This window comes from Lepus europaeus, chromosome 7 (assembly GCF_033115175.1).
Source record: "Lepus europaeus isolate LE1 chromosome 7, mLepTim1.pri, whole genome shotgun sequence".
Taxonomy (NCBI): Eukaryota; Metazoa; Chordata; class Mammalia; order Lagomorpha; family Leporidae; genus Lepus; species Lepus europaeus.
The window spans coordinates 91,143,264-91,162,655 of NC_084833.1; the positions used below are offsets into that span (position 1 = coordinate 91,143,264).

The 19,392-nt window shown below is 38.5% G+C and overlaps 1 protein-coding gene across 1 annotated transcript in view; it reads right to left on the reverse strand.

The window, feature by feature from the left end:
• Window positions 1-327: 327 nt before the first annotated feature.
• The window catches only part of MMP20 (matrix metallopeptidase 20), a 41,858-nt gene continuing 22,793 nt past the window's right edge, over window positions 328-19,392 (reverse strand). Inside the window, exons 7-10 of the mRNA XM_062198324.1 lie at window positions 15,566-15,702; window positions 14,409-14,565; window positions 1,480-1,583; window positions 328-428 (exon numbers count right to left, since the gene is read on the reverse strand). Coding sequence (XP_062054308.1) covers window positions 328-428; window positions 1,480-1,583; window positions 14,409-14,565; window positions 15,566-15,702 — 499 coding nt within the window. The remainder of the gene's footprint in view (window positions 429-1,479; window positions 1,584-14,408; window positions 14,566-15,565; window positions 15,703-19,392) is intronic.

Sequence of the window (19,392 nt, forward strand, 5' to 3'; positions counted from 1 at the left end):
TGTGAAACTAACCTTCTTCCTGGAAATAAAAACCAAATTGATGAATTTGCTTTAGTGTTTGTGTACGAAACAAATGAATGTCTAACTGAAGAGAGCACTGTGTTGATTCCAGTTTTGTTCAAAGTTTGTCATATAGGAAACTTCTCGTTTGAATCAAAATTGCTAAAAAATTTTAAAGCATTGTTATTTTCAATAAACTCTAAATTTTCTTTGAAATTGAAGGCCATGGGAAGAATCCCTATTCTATATCCTGCTTTAGTCCTTAAGATCCAGTTCCCAGCTGTTTGTAATCATCTTCATTCCTCGGGACAGACAAGATCTTTTTATTTAGCAACCGATCCAGGAATTCGATTTCATCACACTAACCACATCTTCCTTCTCTGTATCATACTTGTATGCTTTTGGTCCTGAAAAGAAGTAAATGTAGCCTAAAAGAGACAAAGTTGAAAGCACAGTTACTGAAAATTGCTTGCAAATAGAAAAACATGAGGATTGGTAATTGCAAATTTCTTGAGGTGGCATCAAAGGGGAACTGGGTGTTTTTCAGGTGATAGTTAACTTGTCTTCTGCATTTCTCCACCTGTTCTAGACTCCAGCACCTCCCTTCTTTTAGGCATTTCTCATCTTTTTGTTCCAGCCAGGGTAAGCTCCTCTCTTTGGGGTCATCTAACATGCTGTGCTCAGGTATGCTTGGTACTTCCGCCCAGGCTTTTCTCCTCCAGGAAGTCCCTCTCTTTTCTTTCCCTCTTTAGATCTCCAAGCAGTCTTCAAAACCCAGCTAACATTGCATGATGAAATTTCCAACTACTGCTTCCAAGTTTTCCTTCCAAGTCTCTTCTTTCTGAAATCACCCCTTACAATTATTGTAAAACCTATCATGCAATTCAGTAATAAGTAAGTAAATTGTCTTGTTTTCCACTAACCTCTCCAGAGTTGGTTGGACAGGCATTTCCCCAAAGGTGCTAATCATTCCATTTGACAGAGGCCATGTCTGGAACTGTCTTTGCATTTCTGAACAGTGTCCAGCTCTGTGCTCCATATGCAAAAGTAATGTGTTGGCTGACTGATTCAAAAGATTCAACTAAATTTATTCTGTCAATTTCAGTTAAGCCTTCCCAGCTATATGTTAAATTTCAATAATTGGGTGATGAGGTGGGAAAAGGCAGTTAGGTTAAAACTATGTATATTTTAAAGACAAATAAGGTAATCTTGAACTGAGTGAACTTTATGATCTAGGTGATGAATTGCTTGAGATTATATTTTTAAAAATTTTCATTAATAGAGAACTGCAATGAAAGAACTTTTATAATTCTTCTTTCTAGTGGATAATCTGGTTAGCTAAACTTATAAAAGGACCAAGGACCTAAAACAAAACCAATTGACTTCTGTTTGGAAACCTACTCGCTGTTGTGCAAACGCAGAGTCCAGAATTCTTGCTATAATTTCCACAAAGGAAGCTTTTCTGGTGGGAACACTCACCATTTAATTCCATAGCAGCATCTATTTGGCCATTTACTCCTGAAAATTCTTCTTCAATACTCTTTGGATAGTCCTTTTCCATTTTCCTTTTTCGTTCATCATAGCTGGAAGAAGTATTATTTCATAAATAATAGTAATAAGAGGCTTTATTGGTTGTAGATGACATAGGTATATTTAGCCAGAGCTGACTTATGCTATTCTCTCATTGTCTCTGGGTTTCTTGGCTAACCAAAGCATTGAAAGTCTTTCATAAGGACTTTCATTCACTGGCTTAGTGCTATATACCTATGGAGAAAGGACTGAGCTAATACTAATGAATGGATAAGTGAGTGCATGAATAATCAGTAAATAAAAACCAATAAAATCTTTAATAATTGAACTCCTGTCTTTTAGATCAATTTAATTGAATTCCATTGCTTTTGTTTCCTGGAAAAATTGTACAACTGACTGAATAGTCGATCGAGTTTCTTTTTCTGGATCAGCAACCACCAGTCGATGATTAGCCTGAGACTGCCTAACATCTCTTTGTGGTCTAAATTCTCCTTGTGCATGAGACTGTGACTTGTATAAGTCAGCATGCCTTTCTTGAGTCCAGCAGCAGGCCGTGATGACTCTCACCTCTTCAGTATGACTTCATTTCAAGTACTAGAAAGTCCCTTCTTCATGAGCACAGAACTCCAAACGGGTGCATTCCCAGGTGGACACCACATTCTTTTCCCACCAAAAGATCAGACAATTTCTCCTGGTGCTTGGGCTACAGGGTATTTTCCTGTGGCAGTAGACCATGCCTACCATTGCCTGAGACATGCTGCTTCTGTGGCTCTGAATAGACAGGCCAGGGAACCAATCTCTGATGAGCCTGAACAGGAGTCAAACACTGAGAAAGAGTGTTCAGGCAGAAAATGAGGGGAGGGTTGAATTGCTTTGTGGAGTGTGGGGGATAAGGGTGGAAGTTGGTTTTCCTAACATATGAACTATAATAGATTAATATTTCATTTAGACCTTTAATATGGATATTATTTAGATGGGGCCCACATAACTAACACAAGATTACCTCCTATTCATTTTACCAAGAACACTGCTATCAAATGGTCAAAAACTCACTTAAACTTATTTTCATTATCATTTCACAAAGAAAAGTAACTTTAGCACCAATAAGGGAGATAGAACATAAGCTAAAAATAAAAGACAGTTCTCATCAATAACCTGTTTTTATGCTGACACAGATTACACTTCCAGTATTGACAATACTGTACTATTGTTATTATTTTGCTGTGAACTGGCAAAAACTCTGTGATGATCTAGCTGTCTGTGGATCTGTACTGGGAAATTTATGTTATAGAGCAAAGAGCACAACCTATATAGTCAGATGGCTTTGGGTTTAAACTTTTGATTCTGTTATTTGCTGGCTCTGTGATGAGGAGAATGTACTCTGAGCCTTGTGCCCTGATTTTCATGTCTGGAAAATAGTGGTCATGAGGATAAGAGATAATTTACACACACACACACACACAGAGAGAGAGAGAGAGAGAGAGAGAGATGGAGGGAGAACCTGGCCCATGTAGTACTCAGGGCAGGCCCAAGACGTAATCCTTTGTAGTTTGTTTTGGCCCCAAGAAACATTAGCTCTGACCTCGTAGGAGGTAGAGTGAACTTTGTGATTTGATCTACTATCTCAAGCCATCAGAAGCTTAATCTTTTATCTTAAAAATATTGTCTCTGAATAACACTTTACAGGAACAAGCACGGTGGAGAAGAGGTGGGAAAAAGGAAGGCTAGAAAATGTTGGAAGTAGTCAGTAAAAGGTCTAATGACCCGTTGAAAATTTGGTCAAGAGGATAAAATGACAGGAAATGATACGATAGGATGGGAGCCGGGGGTATCCTGACTGACAAGAACAAAGGGTGAAGAGAACTGAGCAGTGACTCTAAGTGTAGATGGGAAGGCCCTTTGGATTTGGATTCAGAGGACGTGAAATAAATTAACCAAGTAAACTCTCTGCCACTGTTTTTAGCTGTTTAATGGAGATAACAAGTACCAACTTCTCAAGACTGCAAAGAAGGTAGATAGGAGAATGAGAGAATATGAGAAAATACCCATCAGGATTTCCGACACATAGTAAGCCATGAATAAATGTTAGTTGAATTTGAAGAAGAAAATTGTATTGAGAATCTACTAGGTAATAGCTCAAACTATTACATGTGTTTTCTCATCAATGTGAAACCTATGTATCAAATTAAAAATAATAATCTGTAACTTATTACATTTATGGGTGTTTGTCTCATCATTTAATATTGATTGAAGTGTACAGATATTAAACAAATCATTGCTGAGAGTTATACTTTGTGATACTGTATTAGCACAGATATCTGATGTAGTCTTTCAGATAGATCTTATCACATTTGTGAAGACATATTAAAGTGCTTGCATTTCTGTTGAACATAACATGTACACTTAGAGCTTAGATTTTCCAGGCATTCCTTGTGTTTTGACTGGGATGAGTTCTATCAGCTCTCATGGCATAACTGACGCCATTCTATGTCCTTTGAAGTGCTAAGTGAGGTGGTGAGTTGGCTAACAGACGCTTAACAGGAACATGAGGAATGTTGGCCAAAGGGGAACTTCCTGGTGAGGTATCTCAGATGTAAGTTTCCTGAAGCTGACCTTTCCAGTGTGGGTCAGGAGAGACAATGAAAGAGCAATCTAGAATTCCTTTGAAGGTGGTAGCTTTTAGCCAGGAATCACACAGCTTTCATGCAAGAAGGGGCTTTGTGATCTACACTAGAGAAGAGCAGTGGGGAATATGATCAAGAACAAAAAGAGGGCACAAAAGCAAGCAGTTGCCAAGTACCAATCCAGATGAGTCAGAAAACAGGGTTATACCAGAAACATGGCTGTGAGAAGATTCTGGGACTAAGAATTTGTTAACAATATGGAAAAGTATCTATGGTATACTATGAAGTAGAAAAATGTCAGGATACACACTGAACTATTTCAAAATGGACACTCTTCCAAGCGAGAAGGAGAAAGTGTTAAGATGCTGCAAATGATTCATCAGAAGATGCTGCAATTGCCAGTGACTGGAGAGATTTCTTTCCCTTTCATGTTTTCATATGCTGTTCTTGGTGCTTCCTGGACAGTCTCATGCTCTCACGTGGCCTCAGTTACCACTTTATCTCAGTTACCAAATTATCTCTCTAGCCTGAGTTTTCTTTCACTCAAGACCTGTATGTCAGCTCTCTTCTGAACATTTGCATCTTAGGTCTCACCAAGACATACGCCTTGTGGTTTGTTTTGGCCCAAAATAAACCTTAGCTTTGAACTTGTATTAGGTATGTCAAACTACACATGTACAGAATGGACTTCTCTTTTTCTCCTTAATTCTGCTTCACTTCTCAAGCTTACTATTTTGGTAAATGACAAAAAAAAAAAAAAAATGACTCCCAACTAGCCAAGCACCAAGGTCTCAATGTTCTAATGCTTGAAGAACAATCAGATCTTCACCTTTCCTCCAAAGTTATAATCTCTGGAAGGATCACTGCCATGGTTCTGTCTCAGACACACACTCAACACACTCTGTTTAACAATTCAATTATTTTTTAGTATACTCATGGAATTGAATACTATCAGCATAATCAATTTTAGAACATCACCATTGCCCTCAAAAGAAATTTCACATCTTTTAGCTATCAGACCTCAACTCCCCCTCCTCTACTCCACTCAGCGCTATACATTTACAAAGCTACTTTCTGTCTCTATAGAATTACTTTTTCTGGACATTTCATAAAAATGGAATCATATGTGTTAATTTTTGACTTATTTGTTTCATTTAGGAAATGCTTTTGAGATTCATCTATATTGTTGTATATATCAGAACTTCGTTCATCTTCATGGCTAAGTAACATTCCATTGTATGAATTTGTCACATTTTATATATCCACATAATACAATGTAAATTGGGTTGTTGCCACTTTGATATCTTAAATAATGCTTCTATGAATATTTTTGTACAATTTTTGTACAGCCACATATTTTCACTTCTCTTGGGTATCTCTCTAGGTGTAGCACTCTGGATCAAATGGTATTTTTAAGTTTAACTTTCTGAGAAATAAAATCCTGATTTCCAACATGGCTGTACTAATTTATGCTCTCACTGGTAGTGTATAAGAATTCCAACTACTTGATATTCTTGCCAATACTTGTTATTATTTGATTATTTTTTTTATTTTAGCATCCTAGTAAGTATGAAGTTGTATCTCAATGGGGTTTTGATTTGCATGTCCCTTATGACTACTGATGTTGATCATCTTTTCATGTACTTATTGGCCATTAGTATATCTTCCTTGGAGAAGTGTCTGTTCAGGTCCTTTGCCCATATTTTACTTGGGCTATTTGTCTTTTTATGAATGAAGTTGAAAATCTTTTATATATATACCAGATGTAAGTCTTCTGTTACCTGTATGACTTACAAATATTTTCCCTCATTCTTTGGGTTGTCTTCTTACTTTCTTGATAGAGTCCTTTGAAGATGAAAAATTTGTGGTTTGATGAAGTCCAGTTTATCTGATTTTTCTTTTTGGCTTATACTTTTGGTGTCATCTTGAAGCATCCAATGCTAAATCCATGCTTGGAGAGTTCTCTACATTTTCCTCTGAAAGTTTTGTGGCTTGAGCTCTTACACTTAAGATGTTTGATTGATTTTAAGTTTTGTATGTGGTGTGAGGTTCCAACTCCACGGTTTCACATGTGGCTATCTACTTGTTCTAGAACAATTTGTTGAAGAGCTTATTCTTTCTCCACTGAATAGTCCTAGCAACTTGTCAAAAATCAATTAGCCATAGATATATTGGTTTATTTCTGGAATCTACATCTTATTCCATTGATCTATGTGTCTACTCTTATAGCAGTATCACTCCATTTTGATTACTGTTTCTTTTTGAATTTAGGAACTATAAGTATTCCAATCTTGTTCTTTTGTATGAGTATCCATATAGATTTTAAGATCAGCTTGTCAGTTTCTACAAAGAAGGCAACAGTATTCTGATAGGGGCTAAGCTGAATCCATAGATCAATTTGGGGAATATTGCATTCTTAAAAACATTAAGATTTCCGATCCATGAACATGGATACTCTTTTCATTTAGATCTTACTTAATTTCTTACCACGATGTTTTGTAATTTTCAGGCTATAAGTTTCCCATTGTTTTGGTTAAATTTACTAATTTACTCCAAGTGTTTTATACTTTCAGAAACTATTTGAGAAAGGAGGGAGAGAGAGCGAGAGAAAGAGAGAGAGAGAGCGAGAGAGCATGCACGTGAGAGAGAAAGAGAGAGCGAGAGCACGAGAGAGCGCATTCCTATATGTAAATACACTTCTCAAATACCCATAGTGCCTGGGGCTGGGCCAGACTTAAGCTGGGAGCTGAAAAATCAATCCAGGTCTCCCACATGAGTGGCAGCGACCCAGACACTTGAGCCATCCCTGCTGCCTCCCAGGGTACCCATTAGCAAGGAACTGGAATCAAGAGTGCAGCTGGGACTTGAACACAAGCAGATTTTTTTTTTTCATTCCAAACTGCTTTATTTGTTTAAATAATTCCAAGCTTTTATGCTAATGTATTTTCATTTATTTTTTGTATTCTTATAAAATATTTCATTATTTTTGATAACATTTTAAATGTACATTATAGTAAAATGCCTTTTGGCTAAATATAGAGTTCAACAAATAAAAAGTAAAAAGGCCATAGTCCAGCAGGAAAGTAGGCAAGGACTATACATGATAAACAAAGAAAAGAGGTTCAGCTTCACCCACGAATTTTCAAATAGACACAAAATCATTAAAATTATAGTAATATACAATTCCTATCCAATTGTTTGACAAAGATTTAAAATAAAGCTTGACAAAACCCTGTATTTGCAGCAGCAACTATAAGGAAGAACATGTGGTATTTGTCTTTCTGTGTCTAGCTTTGCTGCAAATGATAGAACTTCATTCTTTTATATGGAGAAATAATATTCCATTGTGTCTACATACATATGTATCACATTTTCTTTATTCATCTGTTGATGGACAACTTGGTTGATTCTACATTTTGGCTATTGTGAACAAAAGTGCTATAAACCTGGTGGAGTAAGTACCTCTTTGGTATATAATGAGTTTATATAGGTTTAATCATGAAATGATATTGAATTTTGCCAAATGCTTTCTCTGCATCTACTGAGATGATCATATAGTTTTCATTTTTATTCTATAGGTATGGTACATTACATTGATTTTAGATGTTAAACTGGCCTTACATTCCTTGATAAAAATCCCATTTGGTCCTCTGGATCAAACGGTATTTTAAGTTTAACTTTCTGAGGAATAGAATCCTGGTATCCAATGTGGCTGTAGTAATTTATGTTCTCACGAGTGGTGTATAAGAATTCCAACTACTTGATATTCTTGCCAACACTGTTATTATTTGATTTTTTAAAAAAATTTTAGCATCCTAGTAAGTATGAAGTTGTATCTCATTGGAGTTTTGATTTGCATTTCCCTGATGACTACTGAAGTTGATCATCTTTTCATGTACTTATTGGCCATTAGTTTATCTTCCTTGGAGAAGTGGTCCTGGTGTATTCCTCTTTTTTATATGATGCTAAATTTGGATTGCTGGTAGTTTGGAACATTTTGGTGTGCATATTCCCAAATAGATATTAATCTGAAGTTTTATTTTCTTGTGATGTTTCTCTGCTATCAGATTGATGCTGGCCTCAATCAATGAGTTAGGTAGTGTGCTCTTCTATTTTATGTTTTAGAGGAATTTGTGAAAAATTGGTGTGAATTCTCTTTTAAAAGTATTGGTAGAACTCACCAGTGAAGCCATCTTGGCTTGAGCTTTCCTTTGTGGATTGTTTTTCATTTCTAATTCAATGTTATCGCTTGTCAGACATATTTTCAGACTAGATACAGTTTTACTAGTTTGTATCTTTTCACAAATTTTTCATTGACATTGCCTAATTTATTGAATACAATTGCTCAGGAGTTCCAGTGGCATAATCAGCACGCAGTACTTGTATGATATACAATTGCTCATGGTTTTTCCTTGTAATCCTTTTCTATTTCTGTAAGATCAGTGAGATCAATTACCCTCTTCCATTTCTGAATTCAGTAATTTGAATCCTCTAATTTTCACTTGATCAGTTGAGTAAAAAGTTTGTCATCTTTTTTTTTTTTTTTATCTTTTCAAGAACCAACCTTTGGTATTGTTGATTTTCCAAGTTGCTTATTTATTCTGTTTCACTTTTAGTTCCATTGTAATCTTTATTCTTTCTGCTTGCCTTTGGTTTAATTTCCTCTTGATTTTTCAATGTGTTAAAACATATGATGAAATTTTTGACTTGAGACCTTTTCACTTTTTGAATAAACACATTTACAGCTACAGATTTCCCACCTGAGCAATGCTTTCACTGGATCCCATATGTTTAGGTATATTGTATCTTAATTTTCATTTACTTCTTAGTATTTTCTTTCTTTTTCTTTCTAACTATTTTCTAATTTTTCTTGTGATTTCTTCTTTGCCATATTGGTTGTTTAATGCTCACATTTTGTAAATTTTCCAGTTTTCCTTCTGGTGTTAATTTCTATGTTCATTCATTGTGATCAGAGAAAATAATTAAATTAAATTGTTTTAAGTTAATTTAGACTTTCGTTGCAGCCTATCATAGATCTATTCTGGGGAATGTTTTATATACACTTGAGAAAAATGCATATTCTCTCATTGGGTTGAACATTCTATAGATATCTGCTGGTCTAGTGCTATTCAAGTCTTCTTTTCTTTGTTGACCTGCTTATATATTGTATCTCTTATTGGAAACGAGGTATTGAACTTTCCAACTATTATTCCTCCATTGTTAATTTATCCCTTTATTTCTATCATTTCTTGTTTCATATTTTGAGCTCATACTCCTATAATTGTTATGTTACCATGTACATTGACCCTTTTATAATAAAATGTCATTTTAAAATAACATATTTTACTTGAATGTCTGTTTTGCCTATATTAATAGAGCCACTCAACCATTCTTTTGGCTGCTGTTTGAATGCTATATTTTTCCTTTTATTCAATCTATTTATAACTACTATTTTATTTACAACTTGGAATTTAAAATATGTCTACTACAGCATAGGATATAGTTAGAAGTTGTTTTGTTTTTAAATCCAGTCTGAGAATTTGATGTTCGATTGATTGATCTATTTATTTATTTATTTATTTATTTATTTATTTTTGACAGGCAGAGTGGACAGTGAGAGAGAGAGACAGAGAGAAAGGTCTTCCTTTACCATTGGTTCACCCTCCAATGGCTGCTGCCCTGTGGCCAGCGCACCGCGCTGATCCGAAGGCAGGATCCAGGCGCTTCTCCTGGTCTCCTATGCGGGTGCAGGGCCCAAGCACTTGGGCCATCCTCCACTGCACTCCTGGGCCAGAGCAGAGAGCTGGCCTGGAAGAGGGCAACCGGGACAGAATCCGGCACCCCGACCGGGACTAGAACCCGGTGTGCCGGGGCCGCAAGGCGGAGGATTAGCCTGTTGAGCCACCGTGCTGGCCTGACCTATTTATTTTTAATGTCACTGATTAAGTTGAATTTATGCCAGCCAATTTACTTTTTGCTTTCTGTGTGTCTCACATCTTTTGGTTCCTCTATTCTTCCCTACTGTTTTCTTTTGCACTAGTGAAAATCATCTAATGTAACATTTTAATTTCTTTTATCATTTTTTACCATATTTTCTTAAATTATTTCCTTAGTGGTTTCTATAGGGCTCACCATACACATACTAACAAACAAAAATCTGCTTCAATTTGTAATAACAATTCTAGTAAGATAAATAAACATCATTCCTAAATAGCTCTATTTCCTTTCCCTCCATTTTTGTGGTACTTCTGTTGTATGCATTGCATCTCTTTATTTTACAGGCCTCCAAATAATTATATAATAATTTTATGTAATTCAATGTCTTCTAAATGTCTGAGAAAAGAAAGGAGAACAAGTACATATTTGTACTTTTGTTATATTAAACTTCTTAATGCCAATTTCTGCTCCTTTTCTTTTGTTCTTGGGAGTTACCATTTGGTGTTACTACCTTAACGTAACACAGTTTTTTTTTTTTTTTTTTCCCAGCCACACCCTTTGTGCTGTTGGCAAATATATTTCTACAAGTTATAGGCTCAACAACAGCATTATTTACAAATTGTTTTAATCAGCTTGGTTTTCAACCAGTTAAGAGAAAAAAGGAGAAGAAACATGTACTTACACTGTCTTTTATAATTAAGAAATTACATATACTAATACTCTGTTGTTTCGTATGGGTCTAGGTTTCTATCTGCTTTCAGCCTGAAGAATTTCCTTTAGTATTTCTTGTACAGAAAATCTGCAAGCTACAGTTCTTCACGGTTTTTATTTACTGGAGAATGTCTTTATTTCTCCTTCCTTTTTGAAAGGTATCTTTGCTGGGTATAGGAGTCTTCGTTGAGAGTTTTTTCTTTGAGCACTTTATACTTATGCTGCCTCTGGCCCAACGTGCTGCGCGGGCTTCCATTCTTGGCCCCTTCTAATCCAGTCACCTTGCTGCCAGGGTGATGCTTTATAACACAAAGCCTACTGGGTGAGTCCCTCTCTTCTGCCTAGTAGACACTGGTCTAGTTAGAAAGGCCCCCACCTTCCACGGGCTGTGCCCTCTTTCTCTTAGCCGCATTTCTCATTTTAGCCCCAGTTCTAGTCATACTGACCTGCTTGAGGTTTTCCCCACACTCACAGGCTATTTCATGCATCAGTGCCTTTGCTGTAACTGCTCTCTGTGCCTGGAAGCCACCCACCTCGCCCCACCCCTGGCCGGGAAATTGTCTATGCAGTCTTCAAAGTGCAGCTCAGTCATGACTTCCCTTAAGAACTCTTTCCTGGTACCTCTGCTAGAGTTGGCCATTTTCTCTGGTTTGGTTCACTGATTCCAGTGCAGTCTTCTATCAGAGCATGTTTGGCACTTGAGTTTTTGCTTATTGTTTATCTACAAAACCCACTGAAGGCATACACAGCACCCAACATAAACTGAATGATTAAGTGAGAAGCATTTCACATTTTTCCCATCCAATACCACAAGAGTATAAAGTAGGTTGTATTTCTATCTTTAGTTTGCTTATAATGAATATCTAGAGACTTTTCTTCCCCTGGCGCTTAATTTGTGTGTGAGCCAGTGTAAGGACCCAAAACCTGAGAACTGACACAGGGAGAGCCAGTGTTCTGATGGTGGAGAGCAATCCAATGCAATTACTGAGGCTTGTGGCTTCTGCATTTCTGTGTGGCTGCGCACTTACCTATAAAGCCTCACTTGTCTCCTTTGCCTTTTCCTCCCAGCTTCTCCCTTCTCAACTAGGGCTATAACGACTGAAGCTCCCCTGGCCATCTCAGATTGTGAGATGGGCGCCACGTGTTAAGTATAGCTGGGGTAAAATTCTAGAAGGAAGGTGGGTTGTCACTGACCACAGTCCCACCATACTGGCTCTCAGTCTGCTGAACTTCAGATTCTTCACATACATGAAAAGGGCAAACCCGTATGTGTTTAAGCCACAGTTATTTGGGGATCCCTGTCATTTGCAGCTGAATGTGACATTTAACACAGGGCTTCACATGACACCAGGATGTCATACATGTGAGGCCCTGCAAAGCTGAATGTGCTTATTAATAAGGACGGCATAGTAGCTAAATCTGAGTTTTTAAGCTGTGGGTCAGGGTCATGTTTCTGACTCCTGAGTGCGTAGCCCAGGGAGTGTTACCATGTGTGAAGATGAGATGCCCACTACTGAAAGGATTCTCTATGCTTTGTCCCACACAGTGCTTTCAGTCCCATATTAGGGGCCTCCAGTATTTAAAAAGGAAATTCCCTTTAGCCGGATCTCTGACTGGATTAGTGCGAGGAATATTGAAGAGTAAAAAAACTGTTAATCACCACAATTTTTTAAACATGTCTTTTTAACTATCATATAAATTCCCACTATTACTGAAGAATTCCTTTTTTTTAAGCACCTGCTACATGCCAGGCACAATGCAGGTGCCTGGGTGCTTTCTGTCACTTCACATACGAGTAACCTGGGAAGGCTCAAAGTGCCTCTCATGGTTTCCTTTCCCAACCAGCAAAATGAGCTCATTAGCATTTGATTTAAAGGCCTAGACCAACTTTTTAATAAATCTACTTCATTTGTATTACTAAAAACTTTCCTCAGCACACATGGAGGTCCAGATGGAAGGTAGGGTATTATTCCCTATGCTATCAGGAGTCATTAAAGCTAGAGAACCTCTACTTCCTCAGCCTCAGATTTATGGGGAATTTTAAACCTCTGCTCCCATCAAACCTCTTGTCTTAACTGGTAAGCCTTGGTCCAACCTGGCTGGAGGTGTACACTTTGCTATGGATGGGTTGTAGATTAGTCCAAAGATCAGGTGATAAAAGGTGATGAGAGATAATGGGAGAGTAGACACCCTACCCCATCCCCCAGTGAGAATCAGGCTGTGAATACGCTTCAAAAACTAAAGTGAATAATCTTAACATACATGCTCTCATACTCTACACACTCACACTGATACGTGTGTTTTTCAACCCCATTCCCTGAACAATCCACAACGGGAGGCAGCTTCCTTAGTTCCTATCTTCCTGTACATTTTGTTGATAGCTTCCTTACCCTAAAGAAAGTCATGCTCTGCCCGGCAGATATTAGTAGCCCAATGGATGAATTTCAACACGAAGTTTCAGACAGGAAGGGTTGAGATAAAAACAACCGGCTTAATTGTTTAAGGGCTGGAGTGGAAGCGACACCTTGTGACACCACATGATACTTTGGGCAATGTTTCCAAACTCTTAGTGGCCCCAGAGTCAGCAGGGATCACAAGTGTTTGAAATTATTTTTTTATAAATAAAAAAAAATACTTGTCTTTCTCATTAATCATGTCTGTGTTCCAGTTAAATCACTTTCTCAACTGCAAATTGAGAAAGATGACATCAGTCAGGAGAAAGCAGGTGCCAAATATTTATTTATATATTTCTTTTATGTCATATACATGGTTATTAAAAATAGGTGATATTGGGGTGAGTGCTTAACCTTGCAGAAAAGATGCTGGTTAAGATGCCCATGTCCTGTATCAGAGTACCTGGGTTTAACACCTGGCTCAGCTAATAGAGACTGTGATGCTCAAGGAATTGGATTGCTTCCACTCCTGTGGGAGACCCAGATTGTTTCCAGCTCGCAGCTTCACCCTGGCCCGGGCCTGGCCATTGAGGGCATTTGGGGAATGAATCAGTTGACAGGAGCATGCATTCTCTCCCTCCCTCCCTGTTTCTCTCAGATAAATAATTTATAAAAATAGGTGCAACCCCCTACAGGATAGCATGGGAAGTGTTCTAGTTTCCTTTGGATAAGAAGAATCTGCATGTTCTAAAGTAGACAACAGGACTTAGCAATCTGACCATCTCTTTTTGGCAAAAATTTCCTTCCAAGAGTCCCATAGTCATGACTATCTTCTTTCACCCCAAATCACAGTGTACTCTGGAATGCATTTTATGTTCACATACCAGTGGTGTCAACACCCTCCTCCCCCGCCTTGCCTGCATTCCCAGTATTTGAGGATGCTGCATCCATACTTTTAGTGCTCTGGGGATCCACTCACTGAATGTATTGAGAGATCAGGATGTTTGATATCCTAGAGATACAGCAATTATTGAATGCATATTTCACTTATCATTTGAATGGTTCCGTATCTTGAAGACAGCTAAGCATCTGTATATGGCCACAATGAGTCAATGGGCTTTCTGCAATCTCACCATGATTTCTGTTCTGTAAAAGAATATTTTTCCCCTTCCCAATGAATACATGTAGACAACCAGATGGAGAAAAGCCATACCTGTAGTATTCGTCTCCCACAAAGAAAAGGGTCTTCTTTGGCTCCTTGAGATAGACAGCAGCATCTATTCGCTGTACATACCTTGGGAAGCCAAAGTCATAAATCGTTCGAGGAGAACCTAGCATTTGGAATCCTCTTGTTATCCAGTAGTGGGGGCCTGAAAACAGAAATTAAAGTTTACCAAAAGTCCGTGCTGCCTGGTGATGTACTTCACTGTAGAAGATTGCTATGCAGAATCATTGGCCATGATATAATGCAGTAGAAGATAGGGGTCTGTAACTGTTCAATTCAGTAAGGACTTCAAACTTTCTTGGAGGCAAAAATCCTTAGTTATGCCACAAGAAAGCCAAAATATCGGTACAAAGTGTCATACATTTAACAAAATTTTCAATGTATTTTTTATTTGTAATCTTGCTTATTTGTGAGCTTGTCTTCATATAACTGTGAGTAAGAAGGGGCAAATGACATGCAAATGCTATGATTCTTATTTAAGTTGGCACCTGTCTTCTACCCTTATGTCTTGGCATCCAAAAAATATAAGCACATAGTGGAAGTTATCACTTAACGGGTAACTTCTATCTTCTAGCCATTGCTGCAATACAGCTTCAAACTTGATATAACTATGATCATATTGCAAGGAGGAAACAAAGACTCCCAGCAGTTAGATAACTTCCCAAAGTCACTCAAATAGCGAAGGGCTGGAGCGAGGGATTTGTGTTGTCTGTGTCCCTTCCCTGATGTCCCTGGCATCCCTCATTCTTTGACTGCTTCTGAACGTGGCATAGTGGTGAGGGCTCTGTCTCCCCTACATGAGGTTCCATGTTGGCTTTTGTCATTTAAAGGTCCTCATTGGAGTGTGTGTGTTCCTCTGGGCAGAGATCCTACAGGGCAGGGAACAGGTTTCTCACTCTGTGGTCACTGTCACCTGGCACAGTGCCTCACTGGGCTAACAGGCTTGCTTCTGAGAACAGTCCGACTGCTACTGTCATTGCCAAGACATGGTAGAGTGCAGTAGCCTTTCATACCCAACTTGAGGACAGGCGGCTACTAAAACATGCCCCGCAATTAGCAAACAAATGCTGCCCATGCGAAATTTTTCCAAACAGGTGGGGCATGGTGCCCCTGCCATTTATTTCTTTGAGGGATCTGTGGGGTACCTTTGAAGAAGTAAGCGGTGCCCCTGTCAGCCACTTCGTAAGCTGCATCCACATTGGACATGAGCTGGGGGAAGGAGCTGGTGATAGTGCTGGGCTGAACACCTGTTGGCAAGTGAACCTGCCGCCGCCAGACAATCCTATTGGGTGTTTCAAAAGAAACCAAGAACAAAGGTTGATTTAGATCTTACATTGTGCTTGGATGGAAATGAACAGCAGGTCACACTTCAGGGGTCATTGCCCAGTTCTCTTTGCCCTTGCTTTGTTTTTAAGGAAAGCACAATTGATTTCAATCTTAGCAAACAATTTCTTCTTCCTATTCATTGCTTTGGCATCTTTGTGATCCCTTTTATTTAATTTATTTAAGGAGGTTCAAAATGTGGAGAGAAATGGGATCAACATTTATACTGTGAAACCTCCTATTACAAATACCATTTGACACAAATTTCTTCTTCCTATTCTGATCTTTTAAAATTTAAAATTTCAAAAAGATAAATGTGATACAGAAGGGGAACATTATGAATATTATATAAATTAACCAAAAGTTTGTGGTTGGAAGATGCTAATTATCCCCTGTAGAAATAGTGAAAACATTAATATTCATTAACTATGGTGTTGCTTACATCATTGTATCTTTTAGTCTACATCTAATTACCAGGAAATGTAGCACAGCCATATTAATTTCATCTTTAGCAACTCATCCATCCACTTATCTAATATAATTTTCATAAAATTGTGGCAGTATATATCAAGTTGAAACTCCCAATGTAAATGTGGTCCACTTTGCATTTTGGAGATGAAAATAATTTTTCTAAAACACAAATAGTTTATTTCACTCCTTAGAATTCCAGAAGCAAGGCATAACATCATTTGTGGACAGGTAAACTAAGAAAATTCTGACATTTAACTTTCTACGTGGTTTAGAAACTCCCCAAACCTCATGTTGAATTTCACTATTCAGTTAATATAGCGTATATTTATAAAGCACCTATCACCAACTCGTTGTGGTAGAGTCAAGTATAAAACACTGTACAAGCCCCACACCCTGCCCTCAAAATGGTTACAATCTAATAGAGACTGGTATGCAATTAGAAACCAGATCACAAAATGATCAGTGCTACCAAGTTAATTCAGGAAGCCCTGAGAAAATGCAAAGGGATATCCCATTGCATTTAGGGGTTTAATGACGGTGTCTTAGATGAAGTAATTTCAGTTGATGATAAAATCTTAAAGGAGATTATATAAAGAAGAGAGAAATATTTGTTCATGCTTCCTAAGAAGCATCATGGTGTAGAAGCAAAAGCATATTCTGTTGTTTCACAAGCTGTAGGCTGGAGTTTCAACTTTGCTACTGCTTTAGTTTTATCATCTCTTAAATGGGAATAAAGCTCCTTGGCCAATATTAGGAGATCATTACGAGAATAAAGTGAGATAAGGCATATTAAAGTGCTTATAAGATATAAAATGCCATATGAATAGATGCTATCTAGTTTTAAAAAATATTATTTGCCTAGGCCTCAATTACCCACTAATTGCACACGCACTGTAGACAATGCATTTGGTGGTGGGACTCCATTTAGGGTACACTACTTCAACCCTGGCTCAGCACATCACAGTTTTACGTGCAACTTGTGTACTAACAGATGAAACACTGAGATCCAAACGGCAGAAGAGGCCAAAGGTCAGCTGGTGATCAGCTCTCTGGGTTGTCGCCATACACCCTACCTCATCTACTTGCCCATTCTCAGTCCTGTGATCCTGTTGTTTCTTTGTTTATAACTTGACCCGCTATCCAGTTAGACTGGCCCTTTACTGAAGGCACGAAGGACTGTTTCCCCTTTCTCTTTCCTCTTCTTCACCTCACCACAATTACAGTTTTGAGTGTTCTAGGAAAGTCGAGCAACTAGTTCTTGGACTTACTGGGATCTGGTAGGGAACCTGAAATGCTAATATTCTCCAGTTACTTCAATGCCACACACAGCTTTCCAATGCTGACTCTGGTCAGGTTGCTGAGCTAAGACTCAGAGTGTGTGCTTTGGAGAATAGCAATGCCTGGGCTGAAGATGTGGGGAAGGTGGAAGGTGGAGGAGCAGCCACATCCTCCCAGAAGCAGACCATCCAAATCATACCTCTGATGAGGTGCTGTTAACTACCAGCTGCTTTCTTCTTGGGACCCTTAAAGCTGAGATATATTTTCTCTCATGTCTCATTTAAGAATCAACACGTGATTCTAGGCAAAATTAAACTCTGCCTTTTGCCAAGATGTAGGACATGGACATCCCCCAGTGACTCACCAGAAGAAATAGTAAATTACAGAGGTTAAGAGGGGATTCAAACTAAAACCATACCTGGGACATTTTCCCAGGCGGTAGAATCTTACATTCCTTACCAAATAAACCTCGATTTAGGATATTGTGGGTATTGTGAGGGCTAAATTGAAGTTGAGTGGTGATTCTAAATCAAACGTGATTTTTGTGTCCCTGGTGACATTAGACAATATCTGGTGATAATTTTGTTTGCCACAACTTGGGGTGGGCAGTGCTATCAGACCCTAAATGGGTCAGGGCTTCCACTAAACACCCTGCAGTGCAAAGGCCTGCTCCACACATCAAAGACCGACCCGGCTCATACAGTAATCTGATCTGGTTCATAGCATCAGCTGTGCCGAAGTTAAGACAGCTTGGTTTTAACACTGCTATGACATAGTATGACATATACAATGTACACACAAGCTAGAAATACATGCTATCTATTACTTATGTAAATTATCATAACCTGCAAAAGGCATCTGTACTCATGAGTAATTTCCGTAAACTAATGAAGAAACATTATATCTGGTAGGTAATAAAGCAATACCTGCTCAGAGGATCTGAAACCTCTGAGCTATAGAGTAATAAATGAATTTAAATTGACCAGAAGAAATAAAACCTTCCTGACACAGTTGTAAATGGATTTAAAATACAAATTCCGCCCCCTCTGAAATCTATGTCCCTGTTGGAAAAGTACAGCTGTGGGACATACTAGAACTGGTAATGAAAATAGACAAACACCACATTAATAGTCTGTACTCAGATCCTTGATAAGGAAGACAAAACAATGGAGCTTACTGATTTACAGAGCTGCTGCTTATATATTTAGCTGCAATATTTATCTTGGTGTTCTCAGTAAGGCTGTGTCTGGCACATGATCAGGGTTCAGTAAATGTTTGCTGGCTAAGTAAACAGGTACCAGAAGGGTTCAGGGGAACACACTTGTATTGGATGAGCACATTTCATATTCCCTGAAATTACTCATTTCCTCTCACTGGAGAAGAGTAACTAATCTAGCACATCGAGACTCGGCCACTGCTAACACACACACACACACACACACCCTGTCGCTGCAGGGGTAGGCTCGTGTGTTACTCATCTTTCGAGATGCGGGCTCAGCATCCAACCCGGCACATCCAGGGACCTGATCCACACTGCTGGGCCTTTGTTCTTTCTTGTTAGACTCAGTCGTCTTAGCTCACTGCCCACCTATGCTGATTGCATTAGCCTTTCATTGGCAGGAGCAGCCTTCATCTGCTTGCTAGAAGTGGAAGGCGATTCACATGAACGGCCAGGCAGTTCCACCTTCTGTTCTCTCAACCTCACACGTCATTCACTCCGATCTGTTCTGTCATCTTGTTTCCTAATTTTGGGGAAAGGTGTCCTTCTTGCTACCTATTTTTTCTCAAATTTTATTATTTTGTTCATTTGAGTGACACACAGATGGACAGCCCCTGTCACTGGTTTACTCCCCAAATGCATGGAGGCTGAGAACTCAATGCAGGTCTCTCATGCAGATGG